Below are 14,287 nucleotides of genomic sequence, written 5' to 3'. Positions count from 1 at the left end.
GAAATGAGACATTAGCTGGATGCTTTTCTTTTTCCTGTGAAGAATCCATCAGTGCTAAAACTAGAACACAGAAAACCTTCACTCCATGAGAACTAAGGGGAATTGAAACCTCATCACTATCCGCAGTGGCTTGGTCATTCTGGGGCCAAACCATCTCACCTGTCAGGCAGGAGAGGAGAGGGGTTTTAAAAACAAGAGTTGAATGTTGGTCAGTGGGATTCATCCTGCAAGAGCAAGAGGAATTGTGGGCTTTAGAACTAAAGCACCATTGGCAGACTGCCCATGATACCTTAAGATATGGACAGCATTCTGCCTGCCTGGCAAAATCCTAAATTTTCACCTGACTGGGCACCATTTTTAATTATTAACTTTTACAGACAGGTGAAAATACAGGCCATTTACCAGACAGCCCAAAAGGACAGTAGGTGAATCTGCACTGGGACAGGTGGTGAATGAGGGTATGGGGGGAGAGGGAAGTCAATGCCAAGGAGGAGGCATGTTGTCTGTGTCCTAACCTTATGGCTGTTGTCCTGGCCTGTGACCCTGGCATTCCTCCCTGCTTCTCCTTTAAATCTCTGGCCAGTGGACGGTGGGCATGTTCATAAATACAATAACAAACACTGAATGGCACAAAAATGATGCTATTGAAAACAATGTTTTGGTGTCCAGGTATAGAAATTCTCAAGAAATACCCTGGGGCAGATACTCAAAGGCAGTGGTGACGGGAGACAGGGTGGCCAAGGAACTGGTTTCAGCTCTCCCAGTCCTCATGCATGTTAGATCTTCAGAGGAGGGCCTTTAACTTGCACTACTGGCATAAGCTCCTTGGCAGTGGTGGATGGGGCAGAGAGAAGCTCCACCCTGCTATGTACCATCCTATCCTTGGAACGTCCCTCACCCTTTTCACTCCATGCCAGGTGTGAGGGATATAGCTGGCACAACAACTAGGTCTCTACAAACGGAGAGCTCCTCTGCACAGGGAGAATGATCCTCCAGAAAAAAAATTATGGAACAGTTTTCTACTGAAAGATGTGCTTTAGTGGACACCTAAACATTCTGTGGGAACATGTTACTTCTGGCAGAGTTGTTCATGGGGAAAAATTGCAACAAATCATTACTGAAACAAAATGAGAAAGTCAAAATGAATTTCTCCTTTCACTTTGATAACACTGAAACATTTTGTTTCGATAAGGTAGAACAATTGGATATGACACTATCATTTCAATTCATTTAATTTAGACTGATAATATGAAAATTAATATTTTAATTTAACATCATATAGATTATCTTGCACACAATAGTTTACTGTAGTGTAAAATTCTAAACAAAATTAATTGAAATGATAAAGAAGAAATGAAACATTTTTACCTTATCAAAATGAAATGTTTCAATGGTCCCAAATTGAAATTTGTCAGAATATTCATTTCACAGGAAATTTCAGAATTTCCTGCTTTTCATTCCGATTTGGATTTTTTCCCCAAATGTCAAAACTTCCCACAGAATGAAAATCCCGGTTCCTGACCAGCTCTGATGCGGCACAAAGTGGAAATAGAAAACCAAAAAATTCAGCACTCAACTCCTACAGGAACATGGTACCTGGAGGACTTCAGTGTTATTCCATTGGAGAGATGGGCCTTGCTAGCTGGCAGTAATAAGGGTAATAGAAAATCAGCGGTGGGCAGAGGGCATGGGGTGATTATGGCCAGCCAGATAAAGTTGGAAGAAGAGCTTCAGGGGTCTCAATTTGGAATGTGTAGAAGAGAATTGCTCTGATGGCAGAGGAAGCAATGTAGCAAAACAAATCAAAACAAAACCCCATCTGGTTAATCTAGCTATGTCATCATTTCCCACATCCCAGAGTCAGCCAAACAAGCCTCTTGTTGCACTATTATCCTCTCCGCTTATTACTTGCAAGGATTTTATTCGGTTTAAAAAGGCTGCCGTTCCCAAGTATTAATACAGTCATCATTATGAATGAATACAAGAGTTAAATACACCGATCCAAATGTCAAGACCCAGAGCGTATCTTTGTGAGGGCTAAAGGATGTGGGCACAGAAATCTTTCCTTACTTCAATAGAGTGCTCAGTCACTAACAGCAGTTTCAGAACAGTGGAAAGCTGACAAACCCAACGTTATGCTTGGCATGGACTAGGAGACATGAGAATACTCAATGCAAGGGAATTCAAACCTCATATTGCCTATTAATATAAAGCAGTATAAAAACACACAATAGACTTTGTTGGGGCTTGACCTTCAGAGCAACTGGTTTAAAAAATGGGACTTGGTGTCCTAAGTCACTTAGGCACTTTTGAAACCTTTATCCATGGTGATAGCATGGCTGCCTCTTTTCGGTCTACAGATGCAACAGGGCAAGGGCTATAAAATATGTTACATAAGCTGCCGTTGTCTTCTCCGCCATTTCAATTTGGTAAGCAGTACCATTGTTCTTCTGAGCATGGGTTCAGAGTCTGGCTAGTCTATCTGTGTACCCCCAACAGTCCAGATTGAGAACCTTCTGCTTAACATATGTCACTAATATCGAATCGTAGAAATGCCCAGTAGGTTTATATCCAATCTTGTGATGTTTCGTCATGGACATTTCCCCTTCATTATTATTATTTACTTGTCCTGTGGTAGCGCCCATTCATGGGCCAGAATCCCATTGCGCTAGGTGCTGTACAAACACAAACCTAAAAGATAGCCCCCTGCCCCAAAGAGCTTGCAATCTGAGCCAATTCATTATTATGTACTCGCAGAGGCCTTGATTTAAGGTTTCTAACTCTAAGTTACATATCTAGCAATGGGGACAAAATGTTGCTTTTCAACTTTGTCTCTGATGAACCATTACATAACAAGGCATAATCATGTCTGAGATTTTTGTTGCTTCCACTTGTGATTAGGCACATTGCTATGACACTAGGATGAGTGGCTGTCTCCACTGGGTGTCATCTTCTGTGGGGAGCAGATGCAAATACCCCATTGTTATTTATTTATCCAGCTCATGACAGGTGCGTGATCTGGAAGCAAAAGCCATCTGCAGCTCTCAGTAGGCAACCTCTAAGTGATAAATGAATAAAGAATAAGGTAATGGTGTCTGCATTCTAAAGGCTGGGGTCCAGTTAACTGCAGCTGACAGGAATTAAACAAGTCACAAATGTATCCCAGCTTCATCAGGGAAGAAAAGCTGTATAATTGCAGCTGGAGGATGAATGTAATAATTAGCTGTGCAAGTGTTGCTTGCCAGGTTGAAGTGGCCGTCATCATCAGAAATTGTTGGATTTGGCGTTATCCAGCTACTCTTGTTTGGTGCCTCTTTTGCCTTTTGCAAATGCTTCCTTCCCCAAACACACATCATCTAGACTAATTAGGGAAACATTTGGGGTTATTTTTTGTTTCTTGCAGATCCAAAGGTGTGTTCACTGAACCCATCGACTCCTCTCCACACCCTCCACCATTTATTAAAAGTAACGTGTTGTGAACTCTGGTGAAAGGTGTTGAAGTGGACAGACCTGGAGACTGAGATCCTCTGCAGAAAGAATGTTGTGTTAGTTCACATTTCCCCACATCATTCCTTAACTCTGATTTAGAATGACCACCTCTTGGGGAGACACAAGGTGGGGGAGATAATATGTTTTATTGAACCATCTTCCGTTGGTGAGAGAGAGACATTTTCAAGCCACACAGAGCTCTTCTTCAGATCTGGAAAAGGTACTCCAAGCATCGGAGAGCTCTGTGTGGCTTGAAAGTTTTTCTCTCTCACTGACAGAAGTTGGTCCAATAAAACATATTACCTCACCAACCTGGTCTCTCTAATATCTTAGGACCGACAGAGCTATAACTACACTGCATACACCTCTATGGGAGGCAGTTCTGTCTCTGGGACCATCTAGTCATTGGCCATTTTGCTGAGATAGCCAACAACTCATCTGGGTCAAGGCAACTAACCTGTGTCACGCTGGGTTCTGAACAGCTGCAAGATGGTCACAATATAACAGTGTCCTACCTTCATGAAACCTGTCCTATATTAAAAATATGGGGTTCCTATTGCTTTGTAAGAGGTGATTTTTTTTTAAAGAAAAGAAACTATCACCTTTATGAACATCACTTCAGAGGTAGGTTATATGTACTAGATCAGGGAGCGGGATTCTACATGAGACTATACATGCCACTGCTTTGAAATTTTTCACTCCAGCTCAGGTTTCAGGTGATAATGGTTTGCTGACATCACAGAAGCAGCATGCAATATACATGACTGGTTAAGCAAGCCTTAGGACTGAAGTAGCCAGGGGGGCTACAGATCAGCACTGAGATGCCATGGCAGAGGGGCTGGAAAGCCACTTGCCCAGTGTCTGGCTCAAGCCAATTCTACTTTCATAAGCAATCATTTCACTCTCAAATCTGGAAGAAGAAAAAACAATGTAAAGTCAACAGTTTGCTGTTTTGTCCCTGTTATTTACTGTGGCTATATTTCCTGCACACTGCTCTCTCTGCACTTTGTGAAAACGGCTCTGATTGCTCTTCCAGGAGTGTGAAGCTGAGAGTGTGTTTGATGCTTTGGCTTTTATTTCCCCAATATTAAAAATGTGTGGTCGCCCTTCTGCAAATTGCAAATGTATTCAGAAGAGTTCTGTTGCTGAGCAAATGTGGTCCCTGGTTTCCATTAAGTGGTGTCTGAGCTCAAAGAATGGCAATTTTGACCAAAGGGATTTCAGGTCAGATTGATATAAATTAGATGACATGATGTCTGAGAGAACAGCTACTCCCACATCCGCAAGAGATTTAAAGATAGCCTGGACAAAGCAGTAATATACAATATAGAGGAGCGGTGCAGGGAACAGACTACTTTATTTCACTCTTTTTCCATCTCTGATTTCTGCAATTAGTGAAGTGTGGGGTTTGTTTGTTTGTTTGTTTTTTCCCTAGTTGGAGCAATGGAGTGTGGAGTTTTGTTTGCCAGTTGTTTGCCATTAGCCCACAATGACTTCTAGAAAGCACGGCAGCTGGATCCATTAACTCATGCAAACCCAGACACAGGATGGAATGGATGTTGACATGTGTCATCACCATGTCTGTCATTTAAAGGCTATATCTCCATTGCCATAGTCCAGGCCAGATTTCAGGGCAGTGACAGAGGATGTTAAAGAGACACACTGCAGAGAGAAAAGGTTGATGTCACAGGAGGGAGGCAAAAAGAAAAGGAGTACTTGTGGCACCTTAGAGACTAACCAATTTATTTGAGCATGAGCTTTCGTGAGCTACAGCTCACTTCATTGGATGCAGTGTTTCTGATAGGTAACCCCTTCCTTGCCAGCCTGGCTGCATAAAGTAACATTATGATTTCCTTCCTGCCTGAGATGTGTTTGGCTAAAAAGGAAAGAGCACAAGCAATCTGGGGAGGGAGCATCATTATTAAAATCCCTTTTAAAACAGAATCTTCCCTTTAAAATGATATTAAAATGTTTGACTGCAGTAAATTAATTCCTGCTTGAGCTATCTATCTGTCTGTCTCCAAATGCCTAGAATAATTTGGCAATCTGACTGGAGAGACAATGCAGTAGATTCATAGATTATAAAGCCAGAAAGGACGGTTATGATCGTTGAGTTTGACCTCCTGCATAACACAGGACAAAGAACCTCACACGCTGAACTCTGCATCAAGCCCATGACTTCTGTCTGAGCTATAGCATATTTTTAAGCAAGCTATCAGGTCTTGATTTACAGACTCCAAGTGATGGAGAATTTCCCTTGTCCCTTGGATGTATTAAAATGCATATTGTTCAGATGAGCCTAGTTTACCAAGCAATCCGGATCAATCTATATAACTGACATGTGCCATGACTATTTACCACTCCACCAATTTTCATATCATCTGTACATTTTACCAGAATGACTTTATGTGTTCTTCCAGATCACTGACAAAGATATTTAACAGCATTGGGCCAATGAGCTACGACCCTGAGGGTCTCCCATAGAAACATTCTCATTGGCTAATGATTTCCCATATACAGTTAATTTTTGTGATCTAATATTTAACCAGTTGTTAATCCATTTAGATATGTGCTACGCTGATTTTGTATAGTTTTTTTAATAGAAAGTCATGCAGAACTAAGTCAAATGCCTCACTGAAGTCTAATTATATTATGTTAATGCAGTTTTCTTTATCAACCAAACTTGTGATCTCAGACAAAAAAAAGATGTTTGTGTGACCAGACCTATTTTCCATAAAATCATGCTGGTTTTCATTAGTTATGGTACCATTCTTTAATTTGCTACTCATTGCATCCCATAGCAGCCTTTCCATGATTTTGCCCGAGATTTATGTCAGCATCTAGTTACCCATGTCATCTCATTTATCCCTTTTAAATATAGGTATGACATTAGCTTTTAGCCAGTGCTCTGGAACTTTCCTGCTGTTCCAAGATTTGTTAAAAATCAGCATTAATGTTTCAAAGGATGTCTCGGCCCATTCTTTTAATACTCTTACAAGTACTCAGACAGAATAATACAAATTATCCTGTTCTTCAGATTTAAAAATGTTTAATTTAATAGTTGCTGTTTAATTTCCTCCCTAGTTACTGATGGAAAATAAAGTATTTCATTATGACTATAAGATATGAATTACATCATCCCATTTCTTTCCAAATGGGCTCAGTACAGGAATAACTGGGTGAAATGTAATAGCCTGTGATATACAGGAGGTCAGATTAGATTACCTGATGGTCCTTCTAGCCTTAAATTTCATGAACCTAGGAATCAAATACACAATAGAAACATTTATTAAATATTTCTGCCTTTTCTGCACATGACTGATCATTTTACCATCCTTATCTAGCATTGGATGTTATACCAATAAAATAAAAACCAGCAGGATCTTATTAAAGGGGAAAAGGCAAAATACCACATTTATTGTGAATACAGAAAGAATCATAGTAAGCAGTTAGTTATAGCTATAACATTCCATTCAATCTCATATTTATTCACACATTCATTCATACAAACACACACACACACAGGTTCTGCAAGGTTGTTATCATAGTTACCAGCCTTAGAGTTGCTCATGCCAAGCCACTGGCCAGGTGGCCTGGACATGAGGAGGGAGCAGGGCCTTGTCAGATGCTCATCTGATGCTCCTGGAAGTTGGTTTGCAGAATCAGACTCCAAAGTTCTCACTTTTTAGAGTCTATTTTTATAGGAATTTCTTTAATTAATGGAATTTAAACTATGGGGAATCAAACTCATTTGTGATTTTAATACAGAACTTCTTTAATATGATCCAACATGGACATATATCATTGCTAGGATTTCACTTGTTCCTGATACATGTAAAGAATTCTGTCTGAGGTAAGTACTACCCTAACCAGGAATTTAAAGTTTCCTATTGTTTGTTGCTGTGTTCTGCTATTTTTTTCATCTGAATGAAAACTAAAGAAAATGTTACTGTGCAAACATTATTTTTCACCAGCAGTGATAGTTTTGTTTCACTCAAGCCTGTGTCTTGACACATATAGCAAGGAAATAGAGAGAGAAGCATTCTCCCATTTTGACACCGAGCTTCCCAGGAAACAGGTGTAAGAGCTGGCATTGCTCAGCAGTCGCTGATAGAGTGTTAAGCCCCATACCACACTTCTGGCCTATATCACCGAATTGTATCTTCTACTCCTTCATCCTGATTCCCCTCACCCTTCCCTTTTGTCTTTAGATCCCTCTCTGGCCGCATAGTTGGTGGTGTCTGGTGGTTTTTTACCTTGATCATCATCTCTTCCTACACGGCTAACCTGGCTGCCTTCCTGACAGTGGAGCGGATGGTGTCCCCCATAGAGAGTGCAGAAGACTTAGCCAAGCAGACAGAGATTGCCTACGGGACCCTGGAAGCTGGGTCAACTAAAGAATTTTTTAGGGTAAGAGAAAATGGTTAAGACTTTCATATACAAAACAAAAAGATCATGTCAGCCTTTGTGCCATTCCATGGAAACGACAGATCATGAAGTTTGCTGAGTACTGTAAATAACCTAGAAACATACAGTAATTATATGCTTCTGCACATTACTGAGTAATTATACTTAGCAGTTCCAAAAGTAATTACCCTATGACTTGCAACTCAAGTTTACAGAATAATAAATCTTTTGTTTGCCCTGTAATTAAATGGAACCACTTACCATATATAAATACGCTGCCATTATGTATGGCAGAAGCATACATAGCAGAGCCAGAAAAGATTATGTTGGCTATCCAGTCTACCTCCTTCATTTTGCTTCCTACAACATTCCCATTAATGTCTCCTCAAACATCTGCAGGGATGGAAACCTTACCACTTCCCTTGGGAGTCTGTTCTGCCATCCAATTGCTCTTATTGTTAAGCACATTTCCCTAACATCTAGTCTGAACATTAGCTTCTCATCCTTCCATCGTTGGCATCTAAATACTTTTCTTATTTCCAAGTATACTGGTGTACTCAAAGTACAGTATTTATAGGCTGTGATAATCCCTCCACTCCTTCCTGTGATTTCTCTTTTCTGGTAGAGGGTATGCTCTCCCTCCACACCAGGGACTCTGTGGAGAATTCTGCTTGCTGAAAATCCCACCTCCCATTGTTCCCTCTAGGGAGATATAGCCCCACGCTGCTCATGCCTAACAGACACAATCCAGCCCTGGGTGAATGACACTCATTACTAGATTGTTCTTACCCTGAAATTGCTTGAAGCAAATGACGCAGAGAGCTTGAGGGGTATTTGAGCTCTTTGACCTAAAGTCACTCATTAAACTATTTCTAACACAGCTGGCCTTCCTTACTAATACAAACCACAGGTACATGCTCAAGCTAACTCTGAGTCTCCCCTGGTACACAAGCCTCTGCTTCCAGGCTAATACATGCTGGGTTTGTGTTGCCCCATGCAGCGATCTAAAATCGCCGTGTTTGAGAAGATGTGGACGTACATGAAATCAGCAGAACCCTCCGTTTTTGTGAGGACCACAGAAGAGGGGATGATCCGGGTGAGGAAGTCAAAAGGGAAGTATGCCTATCTCCTGGAATCCACCATGAATGAGTATATAGAGCAGCGCAAGCCATGTGACACCATGAAGGTGGGAGGTAACTTGGATTCCAAAGGCTATGGCATTGCAACACCAAAGGGGTCTGCACTGAGGTAAGTAGCTTGGATTTGCTTTTCCTTGCCATGCAGCCCAATACATCAATATGTCCACACAGTTCAATCTCCATTGCCATATTAATCATGAAAGCAGGGAGTGTAAATTCTCAGCATGAGGCCATTAAACTACATGACTCCTGCTCAACAGTGATGGGAGTGACTAATTCTTCAAACCCTGCATATGGAAATTGGCCTCCGACTGGCCCATTCATTATGAATGCAGCTGCACTCCTTAAGGGATTTTGCGGCATCGTAACCATTGATTAATAAAGCATTATTTTGAAGCGAGGCTCATCCTGTGGTGTGTGAAATGCCCATCTTTGCAATGTATGGGATGGCCCTGGTTTGGATCCATGCTTAGAGAGATTCTTGTGGTAACAGTATTTGTGTGTGTGTGTGTGTGTGTGTGTGAAAAGAAATGCTAACACATGAGGACAACATGAAAAATGAAGCGTTCTCATCCTTGCTAAAAACAACAATTAATTACAAGAGTTCAGTGCAGATGCTGAGTTTAGGGCTCTTGACATCTTCCAGGAGGTACAAGTCCAACATTTCTGAACCCAAAACAGTAATTGCCAAAGGCCTGTACTAAAACACCATCACAAATATTTTTGAAGGCTTTTTTTTAAAAAACCCTTAGAAGGCACAAAATCCAGATCTTTAGTACGGTTACAAATACAAAAGAATATGGGAAGAAGATTATTATGGAGGCAACATTTTCACACCTGAGTGCTTACAGTTTGCTACCTGAACCTATGCACGAAGATAAGTGCTTTTGTATCTTTAGCATGTAGGGAAAGAGGGGGTTGTTTTTGTTTTGTTTTGTTTGGGGATTTTGTTTTTAATTAAAGCGGTTTTTCTTCCTGCCTTTTTTAACATTAAGAAATTCAGGCCTTTTCTGCCCTGAAAGACTCTATGGACAGCTGGAGGTCTAGTAGGTTTATGACATCAGAAAACTTAAAAAAAGGAAAACGAAACCTCACTGAAGGAAGGTAGAAGTGATTGTCTTTTCATCAGACTGTTTAAAACACTTTTCTATTCATTTCATTAACACTTGGAAGGAAAGATGTCTTTGGCCTTGTCTGTATTGAGATTTAGCCATTGCTGGCCAGTATTTGGGGTGGCCGTGCTGAAGCAAACCTGCATGTAGAGGTAAGAAAAGCTGTGATTTGCACCATTTGAACTTATCCCACTTTCAAGCAGGGAGAAACCGGAACTGGTGCAAATCATGGCTTTCCGTGTATCTCCAGTTGGGGTTAGCACCAACGCAGCTATGCCAGTTGCTGGCCTGTGATGACTGAACGGGGGCTAATCTAAAGCATAGACAAGATCTTACTCATGGATTCAACCCTGTCCCCTCTTCAGTTAAGGACAGAGCCAGCTCCCAATCTACAGGTGTATGTCCTCCAATCAGTCTTCCATCAAAAATCAAGGAAGGACAAGACTTGACATTATCGCTATTTTTAAGGTAAAAAAGTCAAGCAAAAGAAAAACTATGTAGGAAAGCAATGTACAAAAGGATCAGTTACAGAATAATTTTCACTTTCAAAACTCAGTGAGGCATTAAACACAATGGACCAGATCCTGAGGTGCCACTGACTTCAATAGGAGTTTTGCCTAAGTGAAAACTGAGTGAGGAGCTTGGGATCTGTCCTAATAGAAAGTAAAATAAGCTTCAAGTGATCAGAATGCCGCTGAGAGCTCCACCCTTTGTCAGAATAGAATGCAGAAGAACTAGAGGATAGAAAAGGATCTAAAAAGCCCGGTGGTCTGAAGCCCACCTGTGTCCCATCAAACTTCAGGATTTCACCTACTCAGGTGCAGCATGAGCAGCTTCCTTATTCTTTTATTGGCCTTGCAACTTATATATTGGGATGCCACTTTCTTTCCAAAATGCTATGAATCCTAATACCATCTACAGTAATTGTCACAAAATCCTACCCTCCTGCCTGCAGTCTGAAAAATTGTACCCTTGTTTGGGTCACGCTTTCGGTTAAAGTTCCATTTATAAAGGGTTTTTAAATGATCACGAGGTGTTTATAAGCATGTCGCAGACATGTGTGTCACATCTATGTGTTGTGGATGGTTACAAGCATCTCAGAGAATGAGTTAAAGATGGTGATAAGACCTGGAGATAAGCAATCTATTGCCCTATGGAACTCCATTGCAATTGATTAATCATTTACTAAAACATCTATTGATCAGTATATAACCCTTTATAAATGGAGGCTTAATAGTGACGGATACTTGTTCACTGACTATAAACTAATGTGGAGAATTTTAAACTGGGGTCCTAGGTCACTAGCACCCTGCAAACCATTTTCTAGTGAAGATCTGGTTGGTTTTACTGGGCCTGATCCCACTGACATCAAGGGGCACTCAATCAGGGCCATGGTTTCCAGCTTTAAAAATGCATTAAATACTTTCCATGTCAGCAAGTGCTGTAGCTGCCCCAGAGATGTGGCTAGTTTGTGAATGGAGAGCAGGTGGTCCTTAAGACAATCTTTCTATTCAAATGTTGTCCAGGCTATGAAATTCTTTGGGTCTCTCCATACTAATGTGCATGCACTATCAGAGCTTCAGGGCTTTTGCCAGCATACTCTCGCCAATATTTATTTTCCATCTTGCAAATATGGAAATTAAGAGGCAGGACTAATGTGCAAAAAACAGTCTGTCCTGCAATGTTCAGGATGTAAGGAAGCCATTAGCAATGCTTTTAACAACAACAACAAAAAATAATCCACCAGCAAAACTACAAGAGGGGAATGCAAAAGAATCAGCTCAATCCAGCTAATCCATATATCTCTTTGCTGGGCAGGAGAATACAACATTTCTGCTGTTTCTTTTTTGCATCATAACCTCTGTTAACGGCATGTGGAACCAATTCCCAAACCAGTCTAACAGCAAAGGAGGAATGCTTGATTTTCCGTTTGACCTGTTGGTGTTTCTTTGAAACAGGTGCTGTCATTTTCTGTCCCATTATGTTTGTTTTGTTTCACTGTTGTTTTATTTGTCAAGCTTTTGGTATTTTCTTTACAGTCATCATATGATGTGTGTCTTCACCATAGGGCCCTGCACACAAAAGAGTGCACTGAACAAGGTGACACTCAGTCACCCGGGGAACAAATCCAAATCACTGGCTGAGGGAGTTTAGGGGCCCTGATCTTGTTTCCTTTCAAGTCAACAGGAGTTTCACCATTGGCTTCAATGGGAGCAGGATCAGTTTCACAAGAAGGAAGTTTTCTTGCTTTTTCCTGAGACGCTATGGGCATATCATGTATGCTATCAATAATTAAAGCAGTTTATTTGTCATGGCAAAAAATGAGAAAAGTCATTTTAGTTTAACCCAAAAAAAGAAAATTCATAATACATGTAAGTGGGGCTACTATTGCCAGTTTGCATTAATAACTTAAAAACATATAAAAGTAGCAACCACATGTAGGATATACAAACCACTGCCACTGTGTTCTGTTTGATAAAGGATGTTATACATTCCTAAAGACATGGGGCCTGAGTCATCACTAGATTATGCCAACATCTTTATACAAAGTAAAGCTCATTGGTACAGAAAGACATTTTAATACACTGCAAAGAGCTGGACTGATATCAGCTTAAACTATTTAATAATATTTAACCAGTGGTTAAAATCATTTAAAAGCTTAGGTCATTCACCCGTACTCCACTACACTGGATATACACAGAGACATAGTTGTAAACATTCATTAGGGGTAAAAGGAGGATTTGCTTACCAGCCAGTCCCCAGTATGAGAAATGAGGATCTCCAACTTTATATTTACACATCAACCATCGGTTCTGGCTTGCATCATAGTCCACATTTCTCCTAAGTTTGAAAGCACTTGAGTCAGTATGTTTGGTAAGATCTAAATTCTCTCCATAATAATGTTTTGATCACTTATGAAATCCTAGCTATCAGGCTTGGTAGTCCTTTTTTCTTTCATCCAAAGTTGATTCCTTCACTTTATGTCTTTTGAGAGCTAGGTGATTGAATTTTAGATCAGATTTAATCTTTTCCTTCTTTATTTCTGCATGGAAGCCATAAGAGAACAGATAAAATATCCTTTTTCAGTGGCAAAAGTGATATTGAGAGCCTGCTCCTTCTCCCACTGAAGTTAGCAGGAATTTTGACCTTGACTTTAATGGGAGCAGGGTTGGAAACCTCAACAAACAACCTTCATCCTATAGCACATGCACAGCTCCCTCCCCATCCATCAGCTCAGTGTCAGATATGTCGGGCTGCCAGGAGTTAGTGGAAGAGAGCTCCCTTCCCCAACTCCCCCAGATTAACCTGGCTTTGGACATCATTCAGTATCGAATGGGTAAATCTGGTGCTTTGGGGAACAAAACAATAATGCAAAGCCAAATTGTCCAAAATCGGTTAAAGTCAATGAAATAACACCCACAATATGAGTCTCTAATTCGCATTTTAAAAAGAAACAGCAATGTATTAGGGAGGGAGAAATAGGACTGCTCTTGTTTTGCAATTGGCTTCCTGGTCTTTCAGCAAAGTTCTCCAGAGGCGCTATAAACTTGTGTGTCAGCTTTTCCAAATCCCATAAACTAATAAAAATGTTCCCTGTCAAAAATACACCTAAAATGACACATTTCAGAGAAAATAAGTAGCAGGCAGCTAAATCTTTCCTCAAGGACCCTGTCACTGTGAAATATCAGAGGCTTCCTATACTCCTTGTGAACTGGAGAGAGAACCAATTACTTTAAAAGAAATCTCTTAGGAAAAAATTAATAAAATGTATAACACATGGCACAAAATATCATCAGAGTGATTTTTACATTCAGAGGCTCTACAGAGGATTTACTGTGTTAATATCATATGCCTGTATAGGAATTACATACTCTTTCAGATCATCCATTAGCTACATCTTCTGCAAATTGTTCATCAGAGATTGCTGTGCTAATTAACTTCCATTCTGCTTTAGAAGACAGAAATAATCATGTGTGTTACTAGATTATTCATTACTTTTACATACAACTTACCATGTATAGTCACTGTCACTGCATTTAACTCATAACTTAGGGTAGATTTACCCTGCAAAAACAAAAAAGATGTGTTTTTAACTTTAATTCAGGTTAAAAGAGCAATGAAAACTTGGCAATTTAGCTT

General features: G+C 40.3%; 1 protein-coding gene and 1 long non-coding RNA gene across 9 annotated transcripts in view; one reads left to right on the top strand and one right to left on the bottom strand.

Annotated features, from left to right (window-relative positions):
• Positions 1–14,287, top strand: part of GRIA1 (glutamate ionotropic receptor AMPA type subunit 1) — a 163,208-nt gene that overhangs the window by 130,344 nt on the left and 18,577 nt on the right. For all 7 annotated transcript variants that reach the window (XM_073355277.2, XM_073355278.2, XM_073355280.1 and 4 more), the window contains exons 12-13: positions 7,701–7,899; positions 8,897–9,144. In XM_073355277.2, the coding sequence (XP_073211378.1) occupies positions 7,701–7,899; positions 8,897–9,144 (447 nt within the window). The remainder of the gene's footprint in view (positions 1–7,700; positions 7,900–8,896; positions 9,145–14,287) is intronic.
• Positions 12,612–14,287, bottom strand: part of LOC140915534 (uncharacterized) — a 46,991-nt gene continuing 45,315 nt past the window's right edge. For both annotated transcript variants that reach the window (XR_012160191.2, XR_012160192.2), the window contains exon 3: positions 12,612–14,287. This exon is cut by the window's right edge and continues 439 nt beyond it. This is a non-coding gene — a long non-coding RNA (uncharacterized LOC140915534).

Source organism: Lepidochelys kempii, chromosome 8 (assembly GCF_965140285.1).
Source record: "Lepidochelys kempii isolate rLepKem1 chromosome 8, rLepKem1.hap1, whole genome shotgun sequence".
NCBI classification, from domain to species: Eukaryota; Metazoa; Chordata; order Testudines; family Cheloniidae; genus Lepidochelys; species Lepidochelys kempii.
This window is presented reverse-complemented; position numbering and strand designations above follow the sequence as displayed.